Genomic DNA, 27247 nt, shown 5'->3' with positions numbered 1-27247 from the left:
AATACTATGGCGGCGTTACAAGGGAGCAGGTCGAGACGACAGCCACAAACTGTTCAAAAATTAATGATGAAATGAAAACAGACGAAATCAAGAAAGGAGATTTTGGAAAGAGGTTGGGCGCTATCCCTATTTTTCATGGCGGGAGCGAAAAAAAAAATTGTCAGCTTAATCTCCTTTGCCCCCCCTGCCCTTCCCTCTCTAAAATATCCCGGATAACGCCCCTGGCTATTAACTCTCTTCTTGTGTTTTTTTTTACTCTCTGTTTTTCTCCTTTTTGGTCGTCACCACCCTTCCTAAACAAGAACATGCTTTCAAGTATTGTGATATAATGTGGTACTCTTCAGGTTTACATGGAGCGACACCTCTGTTATCTTTTTTATGACAAAAATGGAAAGGGGGGAAAGAAGTAAACATAAAAATAAAATAGAAGCGTATATGGAAACAGATGTATATGTCATGTATGTCTACATAATACATATATAATAATGTACCAACATTGTTTTCATCTAAAATAATAATTAGAGTCTAACAATACTTAATCGAACTGATTGAGCCTTGCCCCTCAATCAAAATACACTGATATCACCTTTGATCAATGAGAAAAATATTTTATTCAATGTTTTTTTTTTTTTTTGGCACTTCTCCAAAGTATAAAAAAATCCTAGCCCAACAGGGGCGGATCCAGGATTTTGAAATAGGGGGGGGGGCGCCAGCGGCGAGGGAGCGAAGCGACCGAGCGGGGGAGGGTGTGGGAGGGGTGACACCCCCCTCCCACGGCAAGGACTTTTTCAAAAAATCATGTCCAAAAGTCGTATTTTGAGAGCACCTTTAGAAGAAAAATGCACACTGTAACTTCATGAATAAAAGACACATACTGACTCATTTAGGAGCGCCCCCCTCTGGATCCGCCACTGCCAAGTCACGTCAATCGGACGGGTGCGCGGAGGAACACATCAGGGAGGGGGAAATCTGTCTTCCACCAACCTCCTTGGTCAGATGGATTTGGGTTTACGCGCATATCATCGGCAGCAATCGGGGGGGGGGGGGGGACGGGGGACGTGTTCTCCCTCAAATATTTCGGGGGAGGTCGTCCCCCCTAGAATTTTAAAACTATTTTTTTTTTCGATTTTGCTAGCAATTTTTTTATAAAGATATATTGTAATCAGCAAACCTATAGATTATCAAACATTAAAAATGGGGTAAGGGGGGGGGGGGTTATGTCACAATTTCTACTTTTTAACAATACACAATGTGTCCTCGGGACGTTTTTCCCCAGCACGAAAGTATTTTTATTCTCCCCCCCCCGTCACATAAAATCTTCGCTCCTTACGCTGACATATAGCTGCCTATTCACAGCAAACGCGGAGTGGGGTCGACTGGTGATTGAGAATATACAATTTTGCTCCTTGATAATTCGTTGGAATGATTGCTTCGGCGAAACTTAGTTGGGGCGCCCTGGATAATATGCCTCTGAAGAGTGTAAAAGTTAGTTTACATTAAATACAAATATGTCTGACCTATACATTTCAGTGAAAACGTACATGACCAAGGCAGAATGATAATGCTGCGCACGCGGCGCCCGATATAGGGCTTCATCTTTGAGTGAAGAATAATCTCGGGGATAGACATTATCATTCGGATCGTTGACACTTTCTCTCGCGATCTGTTACTTGCAATTTACATGTATTTGCCATAAAGACGGACAAACGCATGTTACAAAAAACACAAAATTTCGGGAAAAAATGATATCCAATCCAACATCTTCACACTGGTCACTGCACTGCAACTCCCGATTATGACAAGTGGTGCCATAGGCGGATCCAACTTTTGGCGAAAGGGGGGGCGCACTGCCGAGCGGCGCACATATTTTTGCACTTCACCGGCGCCATAAAAGAAAATGTTGAAAAAGAAAAAGGGGTAATGCCTGACCGTGTCAAAACACGCACACGCACACACATGCATATATATATATATATATATATATACTGTATATATATATATATATATAAGACTCATATCATATAGATATATATGACTCATGAGATAGAGACACATATTTCACCGACAAATTAATGCGAGCGCGAAGCGCGAGCTGAAATTTTTAAAGTATACTGACCTGAAAACAGGAAAAAGGTGCCTGTTTAGGACTGTTTGTAGTAACTCATGAGGAGGATACATATCTCACTACACAGATAATGCGAGTGCCGAGGGCGAGCTGAAATTTACTTATATTGTGACCAGAAAGCTTGATATTCTAAGCATTCTTGGTACCAATGATTAAGATGGGTATCTAAAAAAAATGCGAGCGCGAAGCGCGAGCTTAAAATTGTGATTTTTCGATCTGAAAACATTACAGTTTAATGTACGTTTTAATAAAGAACAAGATTATATCCAACAAAAGATTATTGCAAATCGAAGCGGGAGTTCTTTTGAGATTCAGAACTAAAAACGGGACATTCTATTCACCTATTTAATCATGAAAAGTATGGGGTTTTGCTACCGTAGAAATGATGCGAGCGCGAGCTGTAAATTGTTATGTTCCAATCTGAAAAGCGGATAATTTGAGCACAATTTTTAATAAAGAACGAGTTGTGCAGCTCAATCTCGTTTGCTGATTTCTGTGTAACATTACCATCTTATTGTTTTTGCACATGCGGAATTATTGGGGGAGGGCAAAACGATCATTCTTGACTGCGGCGCCGATCTAGATTTGGTTAGCAATAGGCCCTTCTTCATTATTCTACCGGCGCTTATTTATTGAAATCAGGGGACGCTGATCATTCTTGACCGGCGCCGATTTAAATTTTGGCGGCGCCGGTTAAGACAAAGGCAGCGCCGATTTGTCTTGACCGGCGCCGATTTAAACAAGTAGTACTGATTATATTTACGTAAGATTCAGGCAGCGGCAATCCATAATCGACTGGCGCCGATCTAGAACCAGGAGGCGCCGATTATTCTTGACTGGCGCCGATTTTTAACCAGGTGGTGCTGATTATTCTTGACCAGCCACGATTTAGATATAGGTGGCGCTGGTTATCCTTGATCGGCGCCGGTTAAGAACTCAGGCAGCGCCGAGTTTTCTTTACCGGCGCCGATTTATAACCAGATGACGCCGATTGTTCTTGTCCAGCGTCGATTTAGATTTAGGTGGCGCTAATTATCCTTGATCGGCGCCGGTTAAGACTGTGGCAGTGCCGATTTTTCTTGACTAGCGCCGATTTATAACTAAATAGCGCTGATTAGTCTTGTCCGGCGCCGATTTAGATTAAGGTGGCGCTGTTATTCTTGACTGGCGCCAGTTATATGCAGGCAGCGCACTGCTACCGGCGAAGTTGTTGGGTAAAGGGTAGTTAAAAGAAAAAATAAGGAAGATGATATGATTACGCCTTGCTGGGGATAGTCTTTCCTTTACTGTTGCTAATGTTATATCAGTGTATATTTTTTTTAAGCAGCGCCTTTTCCCTTTCTTTCCTTTATTTTTAATTTTTCAAGCGGCGCCTTTTCTTTCTTTTACTTTTTTTTATTTTTTTATTTTGAGCCGCTCAAATATTAGGAGGGGCGCGCGCACCCTGCGCACCCCCCTGGATCCGCCGATGGGTGCAACTTTCCAACCAATCGACTTGCGCGCCCTGGAATTCCGGAATTTACATATTGCAATACAGTATGACAGAGGTGCATTTGTGCGAACACAAAGGCCATGAGCGTAAGTTAAAATATAGTTTTGACTAGATCTAGCCCTTGAAATTGACTACATTGTACCAATCCAGTAAATATAACCATCAAAAAAAAAAAAAAAATCCGGCGAAAATAGGGGGGGGGGGGGGCGCGCGCCCGGGGCGCCCCCCTCTGGATCCGCCACTGCCCAAGATGAAGACTTCATCAGTTGATATCATGAACTTGAAGAACCTATATGTTCATGCTTTATCTCTTCCCATTTAACAATCGTTGTCATAAATGCAATTTGCAAGAGCGCCACCGAATGGACCAACAGCGTGTGGAGAAAACTTCGATTGAAAAGTGAGAGCTCAAATCAACGAACGCACTCTCATGACAAGCGTTACACGTTCTGATACTCCTCGCCATTCTGCTTAAAAAAAAAACATTGATACCACAAGGATCCAGGATATATAAATAAAATCCATTTGCGAACATTTCTTCCAGTTGTAGACCAACACACCGAGGGGATGCCCAGATAATACGATCTGCTCCTCATCTCTGAGAAAGTTCTGATGTTGAGAACTTTTGGAAGCGTATCATCGTCAGTGCCATAGGAGGTCGTGGTATTTGAACTTGTCGGAGTTTATCGAGTGTGTTGTGTGTAACCATGGTTTGCAAGCTGGATCACACGAGATGGGAAGTTATGAACGGTGTGGGGTCTTTACTCTGCTTGGTTTTCTTGAAGGTGTCCATATTTACAACAGGTGTAACATCGGTGTCTATGTTCCCGATAGATTCCTCCATCTCGGAGAGTCCGGATCGAGCATTCATAGAAACTATGGTAAGAACATCAGAAACTTCTTTCATCTGACATTATTCTACCATAATGTCAATGATATTTCTAAAATTTGATGACACGAGAAGGTGATTTTTTTGGTGGGAATTTATACACAGAACTAGAACATTATGCACAGTTATTATTTATGTCCTCTGAGTATGGTAAGAACGTAACGATCCGTGATAACACATAATGGTGACAATAATAGTTTAAAGAAAAAGAAGATGATGATGATGATTATGATGATGACTTTAATGATGATGATAACGATGATGATGTTGATGGTTATGAAGGTGATGATAATAAGGATGATAAGTGATGATAATGATTATAAACGCTAGCGATGTTGAATAAGATGATGGAGATCTTTTTTTTTTGGGGGGGGGTGGTAAAATTATGACTGGGGCATGATTCCTCAGACAGAATAGAAAAAAAAACTTGTAGCACTATTTAATTTCAATTCGTCATTTTTCATTTTCGGTTTATAGCAATACGAGCAATAGAAAGTGAAACCTTTCGTCAACTACAGGATAAAACAACGTGCATGTACTTATTTTTTTTCGAAGAATTGTATTTTCTTAAAATAATATCAAATATACTCCTCAGGGGTCATCTTATTATTTGCATATATAGACTGTGAACGAAATGCTGTTTAACATCGTTGGGGGGGGGTGTACAGGTTATAAGGAAAATTGACATCTGGGCATGGTTTAAGAAGGTGGTCGTTCGTTAACAGTTACCATGGTAACAGTGGCTGTGGAAAGGCTTTTAAAATGGGAGGGGCTGACCATGCATAATAACACACCAATCAAATAAATTTGTACGTCTTTGTGTAGACGTTTATTGAAATAATATGGGCTGGAGCCTCCCTGACCCCCTCCCCCACCCCAGTACCGCGGCACCCCGTTAACACTGCTTGACATATCAAAGCCAAAGATCTTTATGAAATTCATCATAAAAAGGATTCATAAAGATTAAAGAAACCATCAATTTTGGTAACTAGCAAAAATGGTCCCATTTTTATTAATTATTCAATTCAAATGTACACGGAACTGATAATAGTCACCTGTGTCCGCTGCTCTAGTTTGGGGATAAGCGTTAATTCTTCCTTACTGCTGAGTCTCAAGCTTTATGTGCACTCCCCTATCGATCTCTTTTTTCCTTTTTTTTGGGGGGGGGAGATGTCACATCGCTTTCCTTTACTAAAGGTCAACATGTTTGTTTATATGTCCAGCAATACATCTAAATTTAGATATTATTCAATGACCGGTGACGGCAAATGAACCTGTTTCAGTTTATTGAAATGATAATTTCACCAGCTCTAACAATTTAGATCTCAGTGTTAGCATGTGATGAGAGAGTACTTTGTAGGGTCTGTGAATGCATGGTTGATGGTGTGTGTGGTCAGATACACACTACTGCGTCTTGTCATCTTACTCATCTTGTGGTTTTCTTATTGATATCGACAAGACTGGATCTTTTCTTGAAAGTGATTTTTGACAGGATTCAGCTTGTGAATTTATGCACTGCACAATTACGACCATGTGTATCAGACTCCGATTTTCAAGTCACCTAAACCATAAACATAAAGTCATCGGAGAAATCTCAATATGTATGATAAACAGAAATGTCATCATCTTTATTCACGAGCAGATCCAGGATTCCATAATTTGGGAGGGGGTTGGAAACGGGCCTATTTTGTTAAAAGACAACAACAAAGAAACAGAAGTTATTGTCAGTCATAATTTTCCTACAAAAAGACCCCCCCCCAAAAAAAAAGTCTTAACAATGCACCAACCACAACTAGTTCTGCAACTAATTCCATTAAATTTTCAGTGTTTTTTTTATCGTATGCAGGTCTAAGTAACGTTAATTAAATATAAACTGTAACCATAGAAACACATCTGATGTTTCCAAAAATTATAGATTATGTGTCTAATGATTTGTCTTCGTGTATGAAGAGGAATGTCAACTCTGAAAAAAAATCTAAACAAACGTACATACGTCATACGATCAAATTCCTGAGAAACAAATTTAAATGGACATCCATTATTACTCGTATTGAGTTTACGTAATATCATGTAAAATGCCTTGTAGTAATTTCACAAAATAACCGACAAGGTTTGTCTTATTTTGTGTATTTTTTTTCACTACCCACCCACATCAAATCAGGGAGGTCAGAAATTTATTTTTCTACATTTTGTCAGAACATACTCCCCATATGAAGCAGTATAATGCTTTAAATCTCACCCTTCGAGAGTTAAATACAATGCTACAAGGGACAAGAAGCCTATGAATGTGTCCCCTTTAATGAAGGGAAAGTGTCAGCAATTACAGCTTTGATTGTAAGGTGTCCTTTACAATAATTGGAAATCATTAGCGCGCGAAGACCTATAACAGATTTGGAAACAGAGGCACCATGCAACTGACTTGAGTGTGATCAAGCACTGAACAGCCCCTCCCCAACTTCCGGTATCGTATTTCATTTGAAACACTCATTTTGAAATTCATTTCAGATTCAACTCGGGGGGGGGGGGGATGAACTAATAGTATTAACAATAGGGCCTTATAATAATAACAACAACAAAAATGATGATGATGATGATGATAATAATAATAATGATGATGATGAAGATAAGAATAATAATGATGATGATGATGATAATAATAATAATAATGATATAATAATGATGATGATAATAATGATAATAATGATAATGATAATAATAATAATGATAATAATAATAATGATAATAACGATAATGATAATAATAATTGCTATCATTGTCAAAAGTATTATCATTATACCATTACCGGTATAATATCTATCGTTCGAGCTCATAGAATATCATACGCCTGCTTTCATGGCTATCGTAAATTGATTTATGTACATCCTACACTACGTTCATTATCAGAACTAGATCAATATATTATCCTGATTGCAGTCTGCTTCAATGAAAGAAATTATATCATATCTATCAGTTGGTTGATCTTTGTAATGTGGATCGCGATTAATCGACAGATCACAAAATGGCATATCTTGCATAATTCGATCTATTGTTATAGTAAACAGATAACCTTGAAAGTGCACATTCAGTAGAATGAATCTCCATGGAAACGTTGATACGTCAAATCGCGGATTGCTGTATCCGAAATTATCCGAGCCCAGAGTTTGTGGTATCCATCATTCATTTTATTTTAGATCTATTATCTAGTATTCCGTTGTTCGTGAAACTTGTTATAATTCTCAGTCGTGTGTTTTATTAATCCGTACTTTCGATTGATATTTTCATCTCATAAAATGAACTTTGTATGACATGATATGCAAGAGACCATTGCCGGTATGCTGGGTAACATGTGGCACTGCCATCGCCAAGAGCACTTAAGTTATTCTCGTTCTTCATAAAAACTCCCCTGGTATAATACTTAGAAAAGGTTTATAAAGGCAATAATTATCAGCCGCAATTTACAACTGCAAGTACATTTTGGCATAAGATGTTGTGGACATGAACGAGGTAGAGAGAGAGAGACGATGATTAAATAAAAAAATAACATGCGCTGTCAACTCATGGACTCAGCTGGTTTTAAGATTTCTCTTCAAAATACTACACATTTGAGAACCTAGTTCAAGTATAATGGTGTAAATGAAATGACGAGGCCTTAGGTTGAAAACAGGTGTATGACAAGCGACAGGTGCCACTAATGAAATAATCCATGATGAGTGATCCCGAGCTGGCACTCTATCACGCGGCGTTCCATAACACAACATAAATCCTGACGAAATACAACTGACAGCATAATGTAATTGATTTACGTGTGCTTGAGACTGTTGGCTTTGATTTTCACGTATATAAGTCTCTATCAATAATTGGTCTAGAAAGAAATTAACAGAAAGTATACATAAATACAAATGAATTCATGTGGCAAAATAAGTTGAAAACGGAACAATGTGTTCCAAAGAAATTCAAAATGTAGATAGACAGGATGATGTTGCATTTCTCCCACGCCCCCGCCCTTCTGTTTTTTTTGTTTCTCTAGTAATCAACAATATCTGAAAAGGCTCCCACCCCCTCCATCCTGGCGTACAGACAAAAAAGAATACTACATGGTGCATTTTGCTTTCTGATTTTGTCAAACAATTTGCATTCGCATTTCAGGATTCATTTATCCTGGGAATAATTTAATAAAGAAGAACAATTCAGAGACAAAATAATGCTGGTGATAGTTTGATTAAATTTTGTCAAAGAATAATGGATTTATTAATTTTTATATATTTATTTTGGCAAAACAGACGAGCAGTTCCTACATACGTCGTTTAATATTAACTTTTAAAAAAATCCCCAAAATTTGCAAGTTATTTTATCAATGCGACTGATATATCATCTGACAATAAAAAGAAGAACATTTTCATTCATCATTTTCCATTAAAAGAAATCAAATTAATGGAATTTGTATTACATGATATGTGGCAAAGGGGGAGCTAATCGCATATGACGTCATATATTAATAAAAAGTTTGAAAAATTCATAACTCTCTTTTTTTCATGGATTTTCATCCAACTTTTACTAATATTATGTTTTCTTTTAACCAACTTATTGTTAAGGGAAACTTAAAAGTTAAAAGTCCGTGTTTTTAATGTTTAAAATTTCAAGCAGGTTATTTAAGCCCGTCACTAACACTAATTATTTAAAGTTTGAAACAAGTTAAAAACAAGATGTTGAATTAAAAGAATTAAAGAATTAAAAAAAGTTTAAATGATTGGGTTAAAGTTGAAACAACTTTTTTAGGGTGACGGGTTTTAACAACGTGATATTTTTTACTGTGCATGTATATTCCCATAAATTGAGCACTGAGCGAAAACGATGAACTGGATTTGAATGAAAAATATGAGTTGAGGGGTAAGAAGATCTAACTCCATTGAATGTCAATATTCTATGGCTTTCAGTCAGATAATATAATGTAAACACCGTTTTGATTGAGTGATGTATTGGTGATCGGTGGTAATCTAGACAAATTCAGATCGGCACATTAAAGGTCAAGTCCACCTCAGAAAAATTGATTTGAACCAATAGAGAAAATTAGACAAGCACAATGCTGAAGATTTCATCAAAATCGGATGTAAAATAAGTTCAAAGTTTCGCTTATTTTTAACAAAATAGTAATGAACGAGCCAGTTACATCCAAATGAGAGAGTTGATGATGTCACTCACTCACTTTTTTTGTTTTTGTATTGTTTGAATTATACAATATTTCATTTTTTACGAATTTGACGATTAGGACCTCCTTGCCTGAAGCACAAAATGTTAAAATAATGGAATTCCACGTGTTCATGAAAATGACAAGAAAATCAAAATATTTCATATTTCAAACAGTAAAAAACAAAAGAAATAGTGAGTGAATGACATCATCGAATCTCTCATTTGGATGTAGCTGGCTCGTTCATATAACTGTTTTTGTGAAATGAAGCAAAATTTTGAATTGTCATAACTTTCTTATTTTACATCCGATTTTGATGAAATTTTCAGTGTTATGCTTGTTGAATTTTTCTCTTTTTATTCAAATCAAGTTTTTGTTGGGGTTGACTTGTACTTTAAATATCAAGAGGAAGAGAATGCGAAAATTGATGTAAAATGTGAAATCTGAATTTAGCCGCTAAACATGAAAACACACATTCTCTCAAGATTCGATTGTTTTGCTCGCTCGTAGTACTCATCTTGATCATCAATTGCTCGGTGTTTCTTTATATGCTACACCAGTGTATGTACTACTATCAGTATACAGGTTGTCTGTCAATATGCAAGGAACAAAAATATGAATTATTATTTCAATCATGTGTCTGTCAGTAATGTTCACGATACACGTTGTAGTATATTTCTTCAAGAATATGCGTGCTATATTACCTTGACACCACCGACCAAGCAACCACGAACACTCCGGGAGTCTACCACATTGGCATGCATGCATGGTGCATGGTAGAATCTAGATCAAAAGTACGTGCATAAAAACATGTGCTATTGGAATATAAACTAAAAGCTAACAAAAATACACCTTTTTTATTCCAAATATTTATTGCTCTCTCTTGTTTCTTTTACAAAACATACTGATCACCTGAGTTCGAGCGTGATCTCGGGTGCTGGAAGGTTGAAGGGGTAACCAATAATTAGGCTAACTTGTTTAGGCAATAGGCCCGGTGTCGAAAAGGAAAAAATGAGGTGATGGGTTTGCTTTTAAGATGGGCAAAAAACAATGAAAAGGGATATGTTTCCGGGCCAACATAAATACTCGATTGGGGTATATTACAAATCCATACACCAACTGGTCCCATTGAGTAACCATTGACATGATAACAATATCTGGAACCTGGTAAAACAAACAATATAGGTTAGGTTAGTGGTGTATAAAACATTCGTTCATTCACAAAAAAGAAAGAACAAGTAATTTCTCTGAAATGCACTCTATTCCTTCACTCTAAAAAAAAAAGAACCTAGTCATTTTTAACCACGCAGTAGTCAACGCCAGACTAACTTGTGGAGTCATTTTTTTTTCTTTTAGTACCCCGAAAAGCTTATATAGTTGACTAAAAAGCGTGGATTGAACGCTGTCTTAATTTCAAGTGGTGGAACTCTAAACCAATGGTGGATCCCGATAACAATTTTTAGGCTAAACAAAATTGAAGAAATCTGCCCCCTCCCATCATGACATCTTTTTTAATGAATAATCGAAGAACCAAGCAAAGAATTTCATTCGGCAGTTCAGGGCTGATGAATATTATTTATCTATCAAAATCAAAAGATTTTGAAGAATGTTTTTCAAACCTCCTCCCTTGAACTAACTAGGCACCCTCCTCTCATCTCGGGGGTCGACCGCGTATATAATTTCATTAGTAGTTAACCACAGCACAGTTCATTTGTGATTCTTAGCCTCATGATCATGATTACAAGCCAAGATCAAGCAGCTTTCTCTTCAAGTCGTATGATAGGGTCACAATTTTATTTGATGGAGGATGATTTCCCATATTCTCTTGTTTTTCTCAGGTTTCCAAATTATTATTGTATGCTGCATCTCCATTTTTTTCAAATATTTCAAACCCCGTATCCATAAACAAAAAGAGCATGATTATGTAGAGTTATGATCTGTGGGTCGGGAGGGGCCATGGACTCGAATTGAAGCACTCCATTTCGTTTTCTTAAGGTGAATGCAGGTCGCTTCTTTTAACATGTTTATTTTCTTTTATATGCATTAGGCTTTTATGAATTTGTTATACAATGTCAAAAATCAAGCATGTCAAGTTTTATTCCTGGTATATCGTCTTCATTCATGTCTCTGCATGTTTATTATACATTTTTTTGACAAAAAATAGGTCAAAGTACAATAGGAGGACCATATTGTACAAGCTTTTCTTTTTAGTGTTACCTCTTTATTTGCACACTCGTATGCATTTATTTTGTACTTTCTTATTTATAAATGTTGGTTTAATGTATTATCTTACATGTAAAATTATTCAAGTCAGTGTTTTTGTATTATTTTGTTGCTGGAAAAGAAACGAAGTGATTGATACATAATTGAAGTGTTTTTACAGCAGTAAGTACACCGATAAATAGGATTTTCAGAACATTTTCAAGGGCATATTTCAGATATTGGTCTTTAAAAAGTTATCCCTTCCAATCTAGGCGGTTGAAGATAACCATTTGGCCTCCTGATCATGGTGACATGTCTATATTAAGCAGCTTCCATCGTAAATTTGATCCTTTTTACATATATGTTTATAATCAGCACAAATTGACTTTTTTGAGCCATAGTAAGTATAGAATAAAAAGTGATTTATATGAGCCTTTATTTTTCCAAGGAATCTACCGGAACTATATTGGTTTGGGCTTCGGGCGTGCCATGCAAGTTTGTTTGCTTTCACGCTACTTCTTTACAAATTTTCTTGGAACGTACCATGAATATGATGAAAGGGACTTTTGAAGGTTTTGAAGATTCTGTCAGAAATTCACTGATGACATCAGCAGATCAGTCCTCTTGGGGTAGATCTATCTTGTATAATAGGTGCACTGACTGGGCGTGCACTGACTTCTCACGTCCTAAACATGCTTAAAGAACACGTTCTATCTGGTAAATGTGAACATAAATTGGGTACGGAGGTGAAAACGGGTGGACGAAAGAGATGACAATTAATTATGCTACTGAAAATGGGTCCCTGTCACAAGGACATAAATCATAGACAGACCGTCATAGAAAATTGTATGTCAAATCTTGAGGGGAGGGATATCCGTCCTACAACATGTAATTTTTATTGTTACTAAATATATAGAAAGAACAATAATCATTCCCGGTTTCTATAATAGGGGTATTTATAAAACTGAACGAATTTCAAAAGGATGATCCTTTGAAAGGCTGGCCACCAGTTGCTGGCCACTTGTCAGAAGTATGATAAAAGAGAGAATATTGAGAATTAGAGGCAGGATAATGTAAAATGACTAGTTTAGAAATAGACCTGATAGTGCTGCCATCCTCTACGGTCATGCTACTTTGTTGTTGTTAGGTTGTAGATCAATTCTTTGTACTGTCTTGATTGTTTCTAAGTAATGCTGAATGTAATCAGCAAATGATTTTTGTGTGAATGGGTACATATCAGTGATGACTGTAACTGATCTCAAATGGCACAAGTCCATGGGGGGGGGGGCGTTTACATAATATCCCCGTACTCACACTTTATGATAAGAACTTGTCGCATTCTAAAACTACAATGCCTTGTTTACAAAGTATATAGGCATGTGGGGGAAATTCTATTTTTCTATATGTTTAAGAGTTCCTATCGCACTTACATGCAAAATATTTAGAAACAGTATGTGCATATTAGTTTACATTCACAAGGTTGGCGTGATCACTGGTGATGATATGAAATCTTTTGAACGCAGGCTTCTTGAAATACTTTTACTTTCTAATTCCTTCAATGTTGGTTCGTTGGAGAAAATGCAAGCCTTCCTGCTCTTTGAGAGGAAGCCACAAACAACAATTGAAATTACAACTCGATCAACCACAGCAAGTCGGCTTCTGGACTCTTTAATTGACGAGTAGGGTGGTATGGTAGCCCCCTGGCATGCTCGAAATGAAAAAAAAAGGATTTGTGATTCCCATTCTGTTTAAGAACACCTTTGAGCGTAAATTACTTATCTGTCTATCTATATTTTGAGATGGTGCTAAATAGTAAATATGGCTATATATAAACGTATCAGGCGGGGAGTGAATTCAGAGGAAATGATCCCCAAATGGATTGGAATTCGTAGATTTGGATTGGTTAAAGGCATGAAAGGTATCATTGCAAACACAGAGGCCAAATGTCACAAGTAGCGTGTAAGGTATCCAGGGTAACGCGCGTAGTTTGTTCACATGACTTCAGTGTCACATTTCTAAACTACTTTTCTTACCCTGAAAATATGTTAAAAACATGGGTAGCTGCTCCAAATAAAATATATAAAGTGCGCTGGATCAGCAAAGATGACCTGCGTAATAAAATTTACATAAAATGTTTCTTAAATATATATACATGATAACATGTTTAAAATACAAAACAAAACAAAAAAGAAATACACATTTACACATGGCATTCAGAAATATGAATATAAATAGAATAAAAAAAGACGCCAAGACACCCTCTCCTAAAAAAGGGTACATTTTCAAAACTTTATTCTAGGATTCATTTTCAACTAGGTATTCTTTTATTTTTCTTTTAAACATATTCATAATTTTATATATATGTATATCTCTCTTCTCAATCACATATATAACACAATTCATAAACGCAATATTTTAAAATTGCAGTATACAACAGCTCCGTGAAATCCCTTATTATCCATAAATAGCACTGTCGTACACATGGGGGGAGGGGTCTTGACCAAGAAAAAAAAGAGAAATTGAAAGAAAAGAGAGAAAGAGAGAGAGAAGGGTAATATTATCTGCTGAATATTATGTTACAATCTATAACAGAATTGGATTTTTGTAATGTTGATATTTTACTCGCTCGATCCCAACTTTTATATATTTTACCCGATGCGCCATATTCTAGCCCCTCAAATTTGTGTTATCATTACGCCACTGATAAATACAGTCAAACCGGTGTTATTGGCCATGCACCTGTCTATTGTGGTCACCTGCCTATAGTGACCACTAAAACCGCTTCCCATGGAGGCAGATTATGTGTTTAAGAACCTGTCTATAAAGGCCACATTTTGTGTTTCCCTTGGGTGGTCACTATAGACAGGTTTCACTGTATATTGCAAAATGATTGGACGATAGATTTGAATAATCATGGTTCTTGTACAAGAATGGCCTGATGGATTTAATTACACTTTTACATACGCGCCAACTCGAGGTAGCCAACAGAGAAATACTTTCTTTCGAACTGTATTTCTAACATTCCATTTTCCGCAGTTTATCACGAATAATGCCTTACTGTGTTATACTTTTAAGATTATACAAATATCATTATTAGTTGTAAGTTAGTATGAAACTTTATCAAAGTTCTTTGGCAAATCTGACTAGTTTCTATACAAAATCCACATACAGTATATTTATATTTCCCTCCATCTTTCCTATCTATCAATTTTCACACTGCATTCCAAAATAAATGTAATAAACCTTGCCCATATTGTATGAATTAGATTGCCCATACACTTTTCTGATGGGAATGCCAAAAATTATATTCGATGCAGCAAAAAAGAGGGTAATTTTTCAAAGGCTCTAGATTTGTGTCAAATTTAAACCTTTTGTGTCACATCATTGACCAACACTGATTTATTCAGGGTTATTAAACCGTGTTCACACTGGCCCAGGCTAAATTGAAAATTATCTTTTCTTTCCTTTTTAGAACAAGACAGCAGTCAGCACATCCAAGAACAAACACAAATTCAAGTTTAAAACAAAAGGGAAGATGATGTAGTTTTGTAGAGGTTTGGGACTTGTCAGCATCACCATAACCTCCACCACCAATCCATATACACCAACACCACTACTTCTATTACTCCTACTACTACTACTACTACTACTACTACTACTACTACTACTACTACTACTACTACTACTACTACTACTACTACTACTACTACTACTACTACTACTACTACTACTACTACTACTACTACTACTACTACTACTACTACTACTACTACTACTTCTTCTTCTTCTATACTACTACTACTACTACTACTACTACTACTACTACTACTACTACTACTACTACTACTACTACTACTACTACTACTACTACTACTACTACTACTACTACTACTACTACTACTACTACTATACTACTACTACTAGAAAGACTTTATAATTGTTAACCTCTTGTCAGTCTTTAGTCTTGTGAGCCCCTCCCCCCTTCCAGCCACCCCCAATTGTTTTCTAAAGACGTGTCACGTCTATTGTCAACCGGTTGCAATTGGCAACCACCTTAGAACAGCTGATATTGTCGCGCTTTCTTGGAATGCTATGTGCCTTGTACTTTCAACAAGTGAATGTCCATATAATACTTTTCAGCAGTCCTGATACTTTACCACAATTCAGCCTTTTTTAAACGAATTATTATATCACATCTCATCAGAGGGAAATTCTTCTTTAATTCAAACTGGGGATGATGATGTCCACGTAACAAAGCTTTGCCCGACCAGCTCGTTCTTATAATAGTTTTATCAATAAAGGAGAACATATTTGAATTTAATAAATGCTGTAAATATATGCTACTTATTTCAATGGAGAAAACTCTCACTTATTTACAGTTTTCGGTTTTTTCCTAAGTTTTAACACCGAAAAGTTCTGCTACTTTATTTTACCGATTTAGAATACGTCATCGGGTAAACTTAGTCTTTGCTGGAAGTTTTTGAACTTCATATTTTTTATTTACTCTATTCGTAAATGGATGATGCAGGAATTGTAAGAAGTCAAATAATTTTTTTCCAGTGGCTCCAGCCAAAATGATCCAGCTCATCCGGAAAAGATACATCTTTAGAAATCCCGCATGACTGTACTCTATACCGGAATCCTGAATCACTGAGGGTGAAAGCTTGTTGAATAATAGCCAAAATATCCACCACCCAATATAGACTGAATCCACTATGATCACCGTTACGTGGACCTATGACGGTGGCATCGTGTATTATCATTACTAATTGTTAATTAATTACAATTAATTGCAATATCAATAGCATATAATATATAGGTATGGTAAGCGTATTCCGGCATGTATCTTGCTATATGTCATCCTATACAACTCGACAGTAGATAGATAAAGACTAATTGGCTTATAGTATAGAGTAATATTTGAAGCCATCATTTCACAATCGTGATCATTCTCTTACTCATCATCACGACTAATTTTTACCGAGGTCGGTTGTAATCACGCAACAAGCACTCTGACTGACAGAGCCTCCGGCGCGCCGATGAACGGTGGATATGATTTTGAGGTTCGCTGTACTTTCTCCCTCATTCTGGAATCTACTGCAAAATACTGTCCCCAAGTCCACGTTCTCCAATAATAGTTTTAACCTTCACATTTCTTCCTGTACTGGAGCGGTGCTACAGGAGAAAAGGGGCAACCGCCCTATGATTTGCTATGTAGTGAAATACCCCCCCCCAAAAAAAAAGACACTATATACAGGGTCCCATTGAATATCACTACCTTTTGGTAAATGGGATACCCTGACAAAAGTTGAAAAAATGAATGAATGAATAAATAAACATACATCATATTCATTTCTTCTTCGTTATTTCATCAGTTCTTAACCCGTTTAAAATGATCAGTGGCACAAGTTTTTAATCTGTTTGCGTTGTCTTTGATATAACTTTCCCTTCTAGCTCACTCACTGTCCTCCCCAGTAGTTGGTCCCCTCTTCGATTTTATTGCTACTCCTTACATTATGATGAAATCGACAAAATGATTGATCAATGCCATCGGTATATAGGCCTAGCTCATTATCTCTATGTCGTAATTGTGATACAGTCAAAAGTATCAAAACAATTGGTGAAAACAACCAAAACATTTTATCAAAAGTCTTTATTAAAAAAATTAAACGTAACAAAATAATTCTTTATACTATAATATTGTTTTTTTTATCGAATCCTCCACAGAATTACCTGTTTGAATTCGGTTACCTAACCATGCCTGTCGGGAAATCTCCTGGCCCTACGGTCATCTCGAATGCTGTATCTAATCTTCAGTCTTTCATGGACATTACTCCATCTGGTAGCAAGGGACAGGTAGATAAGAAGACTCTTGATACTGTCAGGACACCTAGGTGTGGTCTCAAGGATCCTATCAGACACATGACTGAGGGAGACCCTGATGTAGTTCGTCATACATTGTTCGGACCGAGGTGGAACAAGACTGCATTAGTCTACAAGTAAGAACACACGAGAGAAGCGTCAAAATAGAGGATTGGTAGTTTCTGAAGATTGCTCTTATTGCGTCAAATTCTGTTAACTACGCATCGTTAGGCTTTATTTTGTCTCCTTTAAGTATTTTTGTTTATCAGCATCACCATTAACACCACCACCACCACAACCACTATACCACCACAACCACCACCATCATCACCACTATCACCATCATCATCATCATCATCATCATCATCATCATTATCATCATCATCATCATCATCATCATCATCATCATTATCATCTTCATCATCTTCATTAACATCAACATCATCATCATCATCATCATCATCTTCATCATCATCATCATCATCATCATCATCATCATCATCTTCATCATCATCATCACAATCACCTGTGTCATTTCCACTTATCGTCACCACCACCATCATCGTCATCATCATCATCATTTTTTTCATAATGGTCACCCATTGTCATCACTACCTTCGTAATCAGTAGGCCTACCTACCACCACCAACATTGTGATCATCACCATCATCATCACCACTATATCTAGATTATCATTATCATCGTCATCACCACTTTTCCACTAACGTCAACTATAGCATTTTAGTATTATATTAGCTCAAATTACAAAATATGTGATATAAGCGGTTTGCTTTGGTATTTTCAGTACTTCATTTCAGTTCTATTCATTTGATATTTTTCATCATCATTTCCATCGTTCCTAAATCAATGTTATTTATTATACTTCATGCAGGATATTCAAGTTTCCACGTAAGGTCAAGAAATCGCAGTACCGTAACGCGATCGAGGAGGCTTTCCGGCTTTGGAGTAACGTTTCACCGCTCACATTTCGGGAAGTGAATCGGAGAGATTCGGCAGACATCGACATTCGGTTTGTTTCGGGTTTTCATCAAGATGAACATCCATTCGATGGACCAATGGGTGTTGTTGGCCATCCGGTGATTGAGGAGATGTATGAATCTCGCGTTGTCAGGATCGACGTCGATTCAGATGAACTATTCAGTTTTGACAGCGCAGACGGTAAGGAAAGTCGTAGATTGGGGTGTGAAGAAGTCCGTTCAATCGCAAAAATGCATTACAAACACCTTCATTCATCTTTGAAAAAATTACAGATAATGAGATAGCAACCCGGATAGCAATAAACTATTTAGTTTTGCATTATCAGTTATTTGTATCTATTTATACTTGTTCTGATGTATGTCAACATTATTAACAGTAACAGTAGAGTTACCAATTAATGTAAAATAACAATAATAATGATAATAATAATTGAAATGATGATTGAATGAATTATTCCTACCAGGTAATATTTATTTGTTCAATGTTTATGAACACGGCAAGCTAATATGTCTTTATGATTAGTGTCGTTATTATATAGGCCCTATATTTCCACCTTTACTCGAATGTCATTGCGAATATGACAATGTTGCTAATGGCAAATTTCCCAACAATCCCATTTTATGTGTCCAAACTTTGACGTATACGCCTCGGTTTGGAAGAGTCGTAATTTTGGCGGGATGTGCAAAACTTTTGACCTCCGTGCTATTATTGACCGCATAATATACGACTGTGAGACCTTTTCATTTCACTTTATTTATTCATTTCAAATCAGCAAGACTTAGTTAGCAAAATGTGTTTTAATAGGTCGGTTCATAAATTCACGAACATAAAAAATAATATATAAAGTGTTTTTTTTTTAAATACTATTGGCATCCTTCTATAACTTTCGCGCGAGTATTAAAAAACCGACACCTTACACAGTCATAACATGGTATTGTTGCCTGGGAGGGATCAAACTTCCATAATCATCTTCTTGGGTTATTGTTTAGCTATACAGTAGTAGAGATATAATGCCCAACAAATTACGTCGGAGGCCCATCTGGTATTCAGTGGAATTTAATCACAGTTTAATTCACTCCAATGATGCGTACTATATTGGTAATCAACTATCCAAGGTTAGCTGTAGAAATCAACAATGATGAGGCAAGTCGCTGTAATCATTTTCTCAAATAGAAAGATATCTCATGACGTTAAACTTTTAATTGAATCCTCAGAATTAACAAATGAATGTCACCAAACTAACCTTGAAAATGCTATGTTTGTTTTCTTATCTTTACCGAATGTGACATTCAGTTTTTAATTTAAGTAATTTTTATCACAATAGGATGATTTTATCAGGCAAATCCATATGCAAAGGGCGTAGGCGTTGTTCATTGCATGTGCTATTATTTTCTCATCACTTGCAATGCTGGTTTTATTTGTGGTTATTTCATTTGGTATTAAGAAAACATGGATGCTTGTTATCTCAGGGCTTCTCTCCCTCTTTGCCTCCTTCCCTTTCTCCTTTCTTACAATCCATTTCTCAGTGTTGTTGTTTTTCTATCTGGGCAGCCTTAAACCGGGAAGGTCTGAAGGGGAGAGTTGGGAAACAGTCAGTCCCCCTTCCCTCTTTCAAAACTGCTCCGCGGCCCCTCTCTATTTTCTCTTGTAACTGCAATTTATACCACTCTCCTTTCCTTCCTATATAGTACATGTAGTAAGCTAATCATTTCGTGTGTTTCTTTCCTCAATTTCACCAGTTATATTTCACATTTTTATTAAAGCCCCCTCTCAAATTGTTTTATGAGAATATTTTCCTTGTTATACTTGAATCATCAGATCAATCCCATCAACTCTCCTTTCATCTTTTTGTTTCTCAGGTATAAATCTTCTTCAAGTGATGGTTCATCAGATCGGTCATGCCTTAGGATTAGGACACTCATCGGATCATGACTCTATCATGTCTCCATGCGTTAAACCATATATTCCAAATTTTACTCTTACCGAGACAGACATCGCTGGTATTCAGTCAATATATGGTAAATAAAACAAGATGTTTTTGTTTCTATGCTGATTTTTTATCTTTACTTTGTTATCTGATGTACCTATCGTGCCTATGGATAGCATGATTAAAAAGACCATATACTAATATCATTATCTTACATTATAATAAACGAAATGTAAAAAAAAAACCCATTGAATTAGCTATCTTGATTTTTTTCATTAATATCTTTAAATTTTCACTTCAGTAATCATTTAATTTTGGTCTTGTTCATTCTTTCCAGGATTACCCAACTCTCCTATCGACCCTATATCTCCTCCTGTTGGAAGGTTGCCTAGTCCCATCATACAGCATAGTGAACCAAGATATCTCTGTCAAGAGAGACCTTTGGATGCAGTCGCCATTTTAGCAGGAGAAATATATGTTTTTAAGGTGAGCCCCGCCCCCTTGACCTCCAAGATAGTAGGGGTGATGTCTAGATGATGATAGGAGTAAAAGGTATAAGAGGGTCTTTGGTACTATGAGGGGGCAGGGGCCCAATTTTGCACTCTTTAAACGTACTGGTCGCATTTGGCAGTGATGAGCGCTTACAGGTATAGCAAGTTACTATTATTATTATTAACATATCTATTGCAATTCATTGTATAATAAAAATAATTCATTATTACAAAAGTAATTATAGACTTTTCAGTAACTTAAATGTAAGTTACAATTGTATTTTTATTTGTCGAAACTTACAATGAAATAGATTACAAAAACGTTATTATTCCAGTGTCGATGGTGTCCATTATTATGCAACATCTAACAGAATGTTATCAATCTACTTCTACCAAAAATCATATTTTCATTTATTTCCTTTCAATCTAGGGTAATAGATTCTGGCAGTTTTCATCTCCTAATCATCTGTTATCACCTATCAGTGGTAGTCTTATCTCAGAACGTTGGCCTGGTTTACCCACTGGTATAGATGCTGTTTATCAAAGGAACACTGATAATAAAGCCGTCTTTATTAGAGGTAATTATTTATAATTTAAATTGGAATGGTCGAGCTACAACATTGCTGTTCTCATAATGAATATTTTCATTTTTAACAGATATACTATACACTATGCTAAAAATAATTAGAAATTGACCGACTTCCAAACTTAAAGGCACTTTAAAGGAGTTAAGGATGAACCATGATCGATTACATAATTAAAGTGGAAACTTTGAGAAAAGTAAATATGTGTAGTTTAAGTATAATTTCTGCAATCGCCCTTTATTCATTTGGAACTCAATCCCTCAATATCTTCTTTGATTTTTTTCAAAAATATCCTTTCACTATTATGGTGATTCACATTAATTCATTTTCACTTTGTTCAAAATACTTGACTTCACATCTTTTTTTTGGTCGCAGTCAGTCGTTTTTTTTTCTTTTCACTTTTCATCATCAAAATTTATCAATGAATACATATTAGCATACATTTAAATTTCCTTTCCAGCTGGCCGGATGTGGATCTATGACATCCACCCAAAGACAGAAAGCAATACCCCTGCCCCCTACACCCAGATTCATCTTCGAGATATTGGTCTACCAAGAGCTATTGATATTGCCCTATCCTGTCCTTCTTGGCCCCAGTCGACATATTTCCTCAAGAAAGGCAAAGTTTGGCACTACAGTGACCAGACCAGGACTATCTTAGAAGGTCCACTAGAGGTAAAGGACTTATGGAATGGTCTACCAACCAGACGCATGGATGCTGCTTTCACTTACAATGGTGGGTTAAAATTTTAATGAATAATTGATATTTGAAATATTTTTTGTTAGCCGATTATCTGATCATTGATAAGAATGGGATGCTAATGCCCATAAAAAAATATATCCTTTTGCTGAAAAAAATGTTTTTTTTTATGTTCACTGTTTTAAACATATCACTGATTGCAATACTAGATTTATGATTATATATAAAATCCGATGAACATATTACAAAAATATAACCTGGCCAAATTTTGATTTAGTAGAACAAGGCCATGTTTTTATTAGCGAATTGATTAGTTTTTGAAGAAAGAAATAATAAAACTATATTTATTAATCAAAAGTTGATTAGCTATCAATGAGCCTCCCAACCCACCCACGTATAAGGTTATCCGTTAAAAAGCAGAAATTATACATTTCAATTCGAATTTCAAAGAACTAAAAGTATTAGATCTCCAATTATTGTGAGAGAGATATTTATCAGTTTAAAATTATTCACAGAATAGCTGAAGGTTACTTGAATATCAATTGTCATTGTTTTATTATGAATAGACTTCTTGATATCCCCCTTTTCAATACAGATGATTCATACTTCATTCTTGGATACCAATACTGGAAAGTGGATCATACTAATAATAGAGTGGCCTCTGGATATCCCAAGAACTTTCATGAAGACTTTCTGGGTTGCTGAATGTTATCACCATCATTACAAACATTAAAGATCTCCATGGTAACTAACACATTCGAGCAGACAGGAGACAGTGACTCCTGCCAATATTTCAAGTTTAACCAGTTAACTACTTAATTATTCAATTACAATAGACTTTGAACAGGATCTTCTTTGATCTGTAGGCAACTAGGGTTCACTAATCATCATTAAATCAAATTGGACAGGAAATGGATTAGCAAATCTTTACTGTCTTAAACAGAGATCAGAGGTTGGGGAACATCATTATTTATTTGTTATTATTATTATTATTATGATTGCTTATGTTTAAATATTTTATAAATGATATAAATTAGTCATAGAGTATGTAATTAAACATAGTGACTCAAGGGTGAAATAAATGGAAGGAATATACAACCTTTCATTTCATGAGTATAGTTAATTTAGGTTTAAAAAAAGAGGAATTTATTTTAACAAGTCAGGAGTGGAACCATAAGGGAGGGGGGGTGACCATCCCCACGATTTTTCAAGTGAATGTTAGGTGTCAAGCTCTAACACTGAGAAAAAGAACCGAAGTCACCTTTATTTAATTATGCCCCCTTCCCTTCATTCACAATACCTTGTCACGGCCTCTGTGACTCGTCACAACCTGACAAAATATAGATCACAACTCGATAATGATAGAGTGTATTAATATTTCATGACTAGTTTATGTCCACATTATGAAGCCTTTTTATATCAACAACTCGATCACAACTCGATAATGATAGGGTGTATTAATATTTCATGACTAGTTTATATCCACATTATGAAGCCTTTTGATATCAACTAGTCAAAACCTGTCTTCTTACACGCAATATGTCAAAAGCGTATATTCACCAATGAATAGTGTAAATTTGTGTTAAAGGGCTTTTAAATCCTACTGCCAACAATGGACTAAAACAGCCAATTTAAATAATTTACACCAATGAGTCAAGAGCAAATTGAGGTTTATATGAATAGAAGCTTAATCAATATTAAATACCATCAAATCAGTGTTTGATTGGAAAATTAATTTATCATAAACACACAATTATAGAAACATAAATTGACCAATCATACACTCCATTTATTGTATTGAGTAAATAAACATTTGGCATCGATTGTAGGTAAATAAAAATGGTATCAACGAAAACACCAATCAAAGTACATGCAGATGTTAAGTAATGGAACACATATTACAATTTTGGAAGCAATAATATGACATTTTTTAATGATACAGTGTTAGAATAGGAGATATAATGGTGAATTGCATGTGTTTTTTTATACCATGAGATCTAACAATTGTAAAAAATATGATTTGACCATTTTAGTGACGAGAGAATCGCCATTTTAAGAGTAAAACAAAATTACACTCATTTTTTCCAGATGTACTTAAAATGTACTGGAGGTATTTTGTTTATAATCACTTGTACTTGGTCTTTTTTTCATTCTTTCCACTTAAAATGAACCACATTCCAGAGAATGGGGGTGTGTGCTTTTTGTTATTATATTGGGGACATGATATATAATGATTAATTTTATTGCATGAATGCAATTGTCAAATTTGCCTATGAATCATTGCTTATGGGGGCAGAGTAAAAACAAATGCAAGATGAAATGACTGGTGATTGGGTATAGTGATCCCAGAAAATGGCACAAATATGCATTTATATATTTAATAATCTGCATACCAATATGAAGACATGTATGTGTTTGTGTTGCAGTCATTGTATTCAATAGTATTGTAATTTAATGTGGTTTGTGATAATGTATTTATTGATGGTATTCAACAACACGCACAGCATTTTAAAGCAAGGGAAACACTTTTCAAAGTGTAAGATTAAAATATGGCTGACTTCTGACAAAGTGATGATTGTATGTGAATCTGCCTGTATCAAACAGATAGCAGACTATGGTTAACTAACAGAGATATTGAAGGGTTTCAAATGAATGGAAATAGAAAATATTTATTACTGAAAATATATGGGATTATAAATATGTAATAGATGTTCAATATATACTTTAACAAAGTTATCTTTTCATGATACTATATACAATACTGTGTGCCATAGTGAATTTGGGGAAAGATATTAATGGATATTAATAACAGTATTTTCTTTAAACGGTAGTATTCAATGGAATTGTATTCATATCTAAAATTGTCAAATAGTTTATTTACGATCAGGGATGCCATCATAGGTAAACAGATGAAATCAGTGCAGTGCATCACAAAACAAACTCAAACATAATGGCTACACATTAGAATATTGGTCATCAGTGGAGGAAGCGCAGAATGCTCTCCTTTTTTATCATGAATTAATAGAACTTCCCATGCCCTCTATGAAAAATGAAAAGAAAATACCTTCTTTTTTTATATAATATGACACAACTTTGGAAAGTTTTTTGTTCATATGCATAATGAAAATTCAACTTTTGTGTCAAGCTTGTTTTGTGAACATACTGTGTTAGCAGATGTTTTGGATTAAGAGATGCCAAACTAACGAGTTCTTGTATATGTTATATAATAAGTACTACTGTATGTGAATGCTAATTAAAGACCCTTGCAACTCAAATGCAGATTGATTCCTTCTGAAGTGCAGAGCTGCATAGAGCTCAAATCTCATGTTCAATTATGGATATATATACATATTTTAATAATTTTCTCACAGCTCTATCCTTCAAGAATGTGACATGCTCATTCCCCAGGATAGTGGTGTGTAGTTTTGGCAAAGCAGGCCATGGGCCCATCAAATGATACAGACTATCTTACTACGGAATGTAGGCCTATCATGTGAGACATGACTATATTTTGTAGTAACAACAAGAAAAGAATAATTTTGAGAATATATTGTATGGAGGCATGCTCTTATATTAGGTACATGCTGAGTGAGGTGTCTACCACTCTACTTTTTAAAAACAAATTTTTTAATATGTAATTTCACTAAATGAATAAGACAAGCATTTCTTACATGACTGATAAGTTATTTAATGACGAATCTTGAGGATGATTTCCAGATGTTTGCATGACATATATATTCTTGCAGCACTGTAGATCAACTTGCATTTGGGTTGCTATGGACGTTTTAAATGGGTATGGTTTGTAAAATAATTCATATTTCCTACATGTGTGCTTGTATAGATAATAGTGTACTAGGAATGTGAAACATGTATGTTAATATCTTGTATATATTCATATAGATATCTATATCTGAAAAATATATATGAACATAATTATGCAACATTAAACATGAGTATAAAACAAAGGGATTGAAGCATTTGGATTGGTGTATTTATTTGACTTAGTGTGGTTTCAATTTCATCTTTTGAATTGTATCTTCTCCAAATCACAGTGTTTTGTCAGGAGGATGCTAAAAGCTTGACATGCAAATCTTTGGGAAAAAAACTACTGCGTTCTTATTTTTTTACAGTAAAGGTTAGCAGAGATGGTGTAAGGCTGTTACCTAGAAATTAGCTTTCAGCCATCTCCGCTGATTTTTGTCTTTCACTTGATTTGAGAAGTGAATTGAGTAACTTCCTAGTTCAAGCTACAATATTATAACCTCTTCATAAAATAATGCATATCAACTTGGCACTTTGCTGATATCATTAATTTTAGTTTTTGGCCTTTTCACTTCTTGGAGATACATAAATGTATTCTTACACTGGGAAGGTTTTGAGGAGTAAAGAAATATCAGCAAAGAGGGGGGGGGGTGCCTTGGCTCCACTAATAATACTGGAGTATCCTTGTTACCTAACTAGCCTTTGCAAACTTCTTCAGTGTAAACTGGCTAAAAAAGGCTAAAAATAGCCCTACAATTTGTGAAAACATTCAAAAGCGATTTGTCTCAGAATTTAACTTTTTCAAGCAGGATGCTTATCTGCCAGTTTTTGAAATGAGGGAATAATTGTGATGCTTAGCAATAGAAGCACGCCTGTCTTAGTAGACAGCACTTGAGGAAAAATGTGAATTGTGTGATGAAAACTTAATAGTCTGGGGCTAAGGATGGACAGATCTTTTTATCCTTAAACCCATACAATTCAACTCATGCTCTCTTATATACTTTCAAATACAGGTTGTCATTATGGCAA

General features: G+C 35.7%; 1 protein-coding gene across 1 annotated transcript; it reads left to right on the top strand.

Moving 5' to 3' along the window:
* Positions 1-4022: 4022 nt before the first annotated feature.
* Positions 4023-26067, top strand: LOC121409164 (72 kDa type IV collagenase-like). The gene is made up of 8 exons (XM_041601010.1): positions 4023-4498; positions 17621-17892; positions 18648-18934; positions 20614-20772; positions 21019-21167; positions 21603-21750; positions 22217-22492; positions 23052-26067. Exons 1-8 carry the CDS (start codon positions 4325-4327, stop codon positions 23159-23161), a joined length of 1575 nt encoding a protein of 524 aa, XP_041456944.1. The 5' UTR covers positions 4023-4324; the 3' UTR covers positions 23162-26067.
* Positions 26068-27247: the final 1180 nt, after the last annotated feature.

The sequence above is a fragment of the Lytechinus variegatus genome, chromosome 2 (genome assembly GCF_018143015.1).
Source record: "Lytechinus variegatus isolate NC3 chromosome 2, Lvar_3.0, whole genome shotgun sequence".
Classification (NCBI taxonomy): Eukaryota; Metazoa; Echinodermata; class Echinoidea; order Temnopleuroida; family Toxopneustidae; genus Lytechinus; species Lytechinus variegatus.
Note: the sequence above shows the minus strand (reverse complement) of the source record. Positions and strands in the feature narration are given on the sequence as shown.

Bases quoted from the DNA above. Each gene is read 5' to 3' on its own strand.
- LOC121409164 (XM_041601010.1), top strand. From the start codon at position 4,325: ATGGTTTGCAAGCTGGATCACACGAGATGGGAAGTTATGAACGGTGTG. The intron at 17,893-18,647 runs GTAAGAACACAC...TACTTCATGCAG, and splicing joins AAGACTGCATTAGTCTACAA to GATATTCAAGTTTCCACGTA. The intron at 20,773-21,018 runs GTAAATAAAACA...CATTCTTTCCAG, and splicing joins TGGTATTCAGTCAATATATG to GATTACCCAACTCTCCTATC.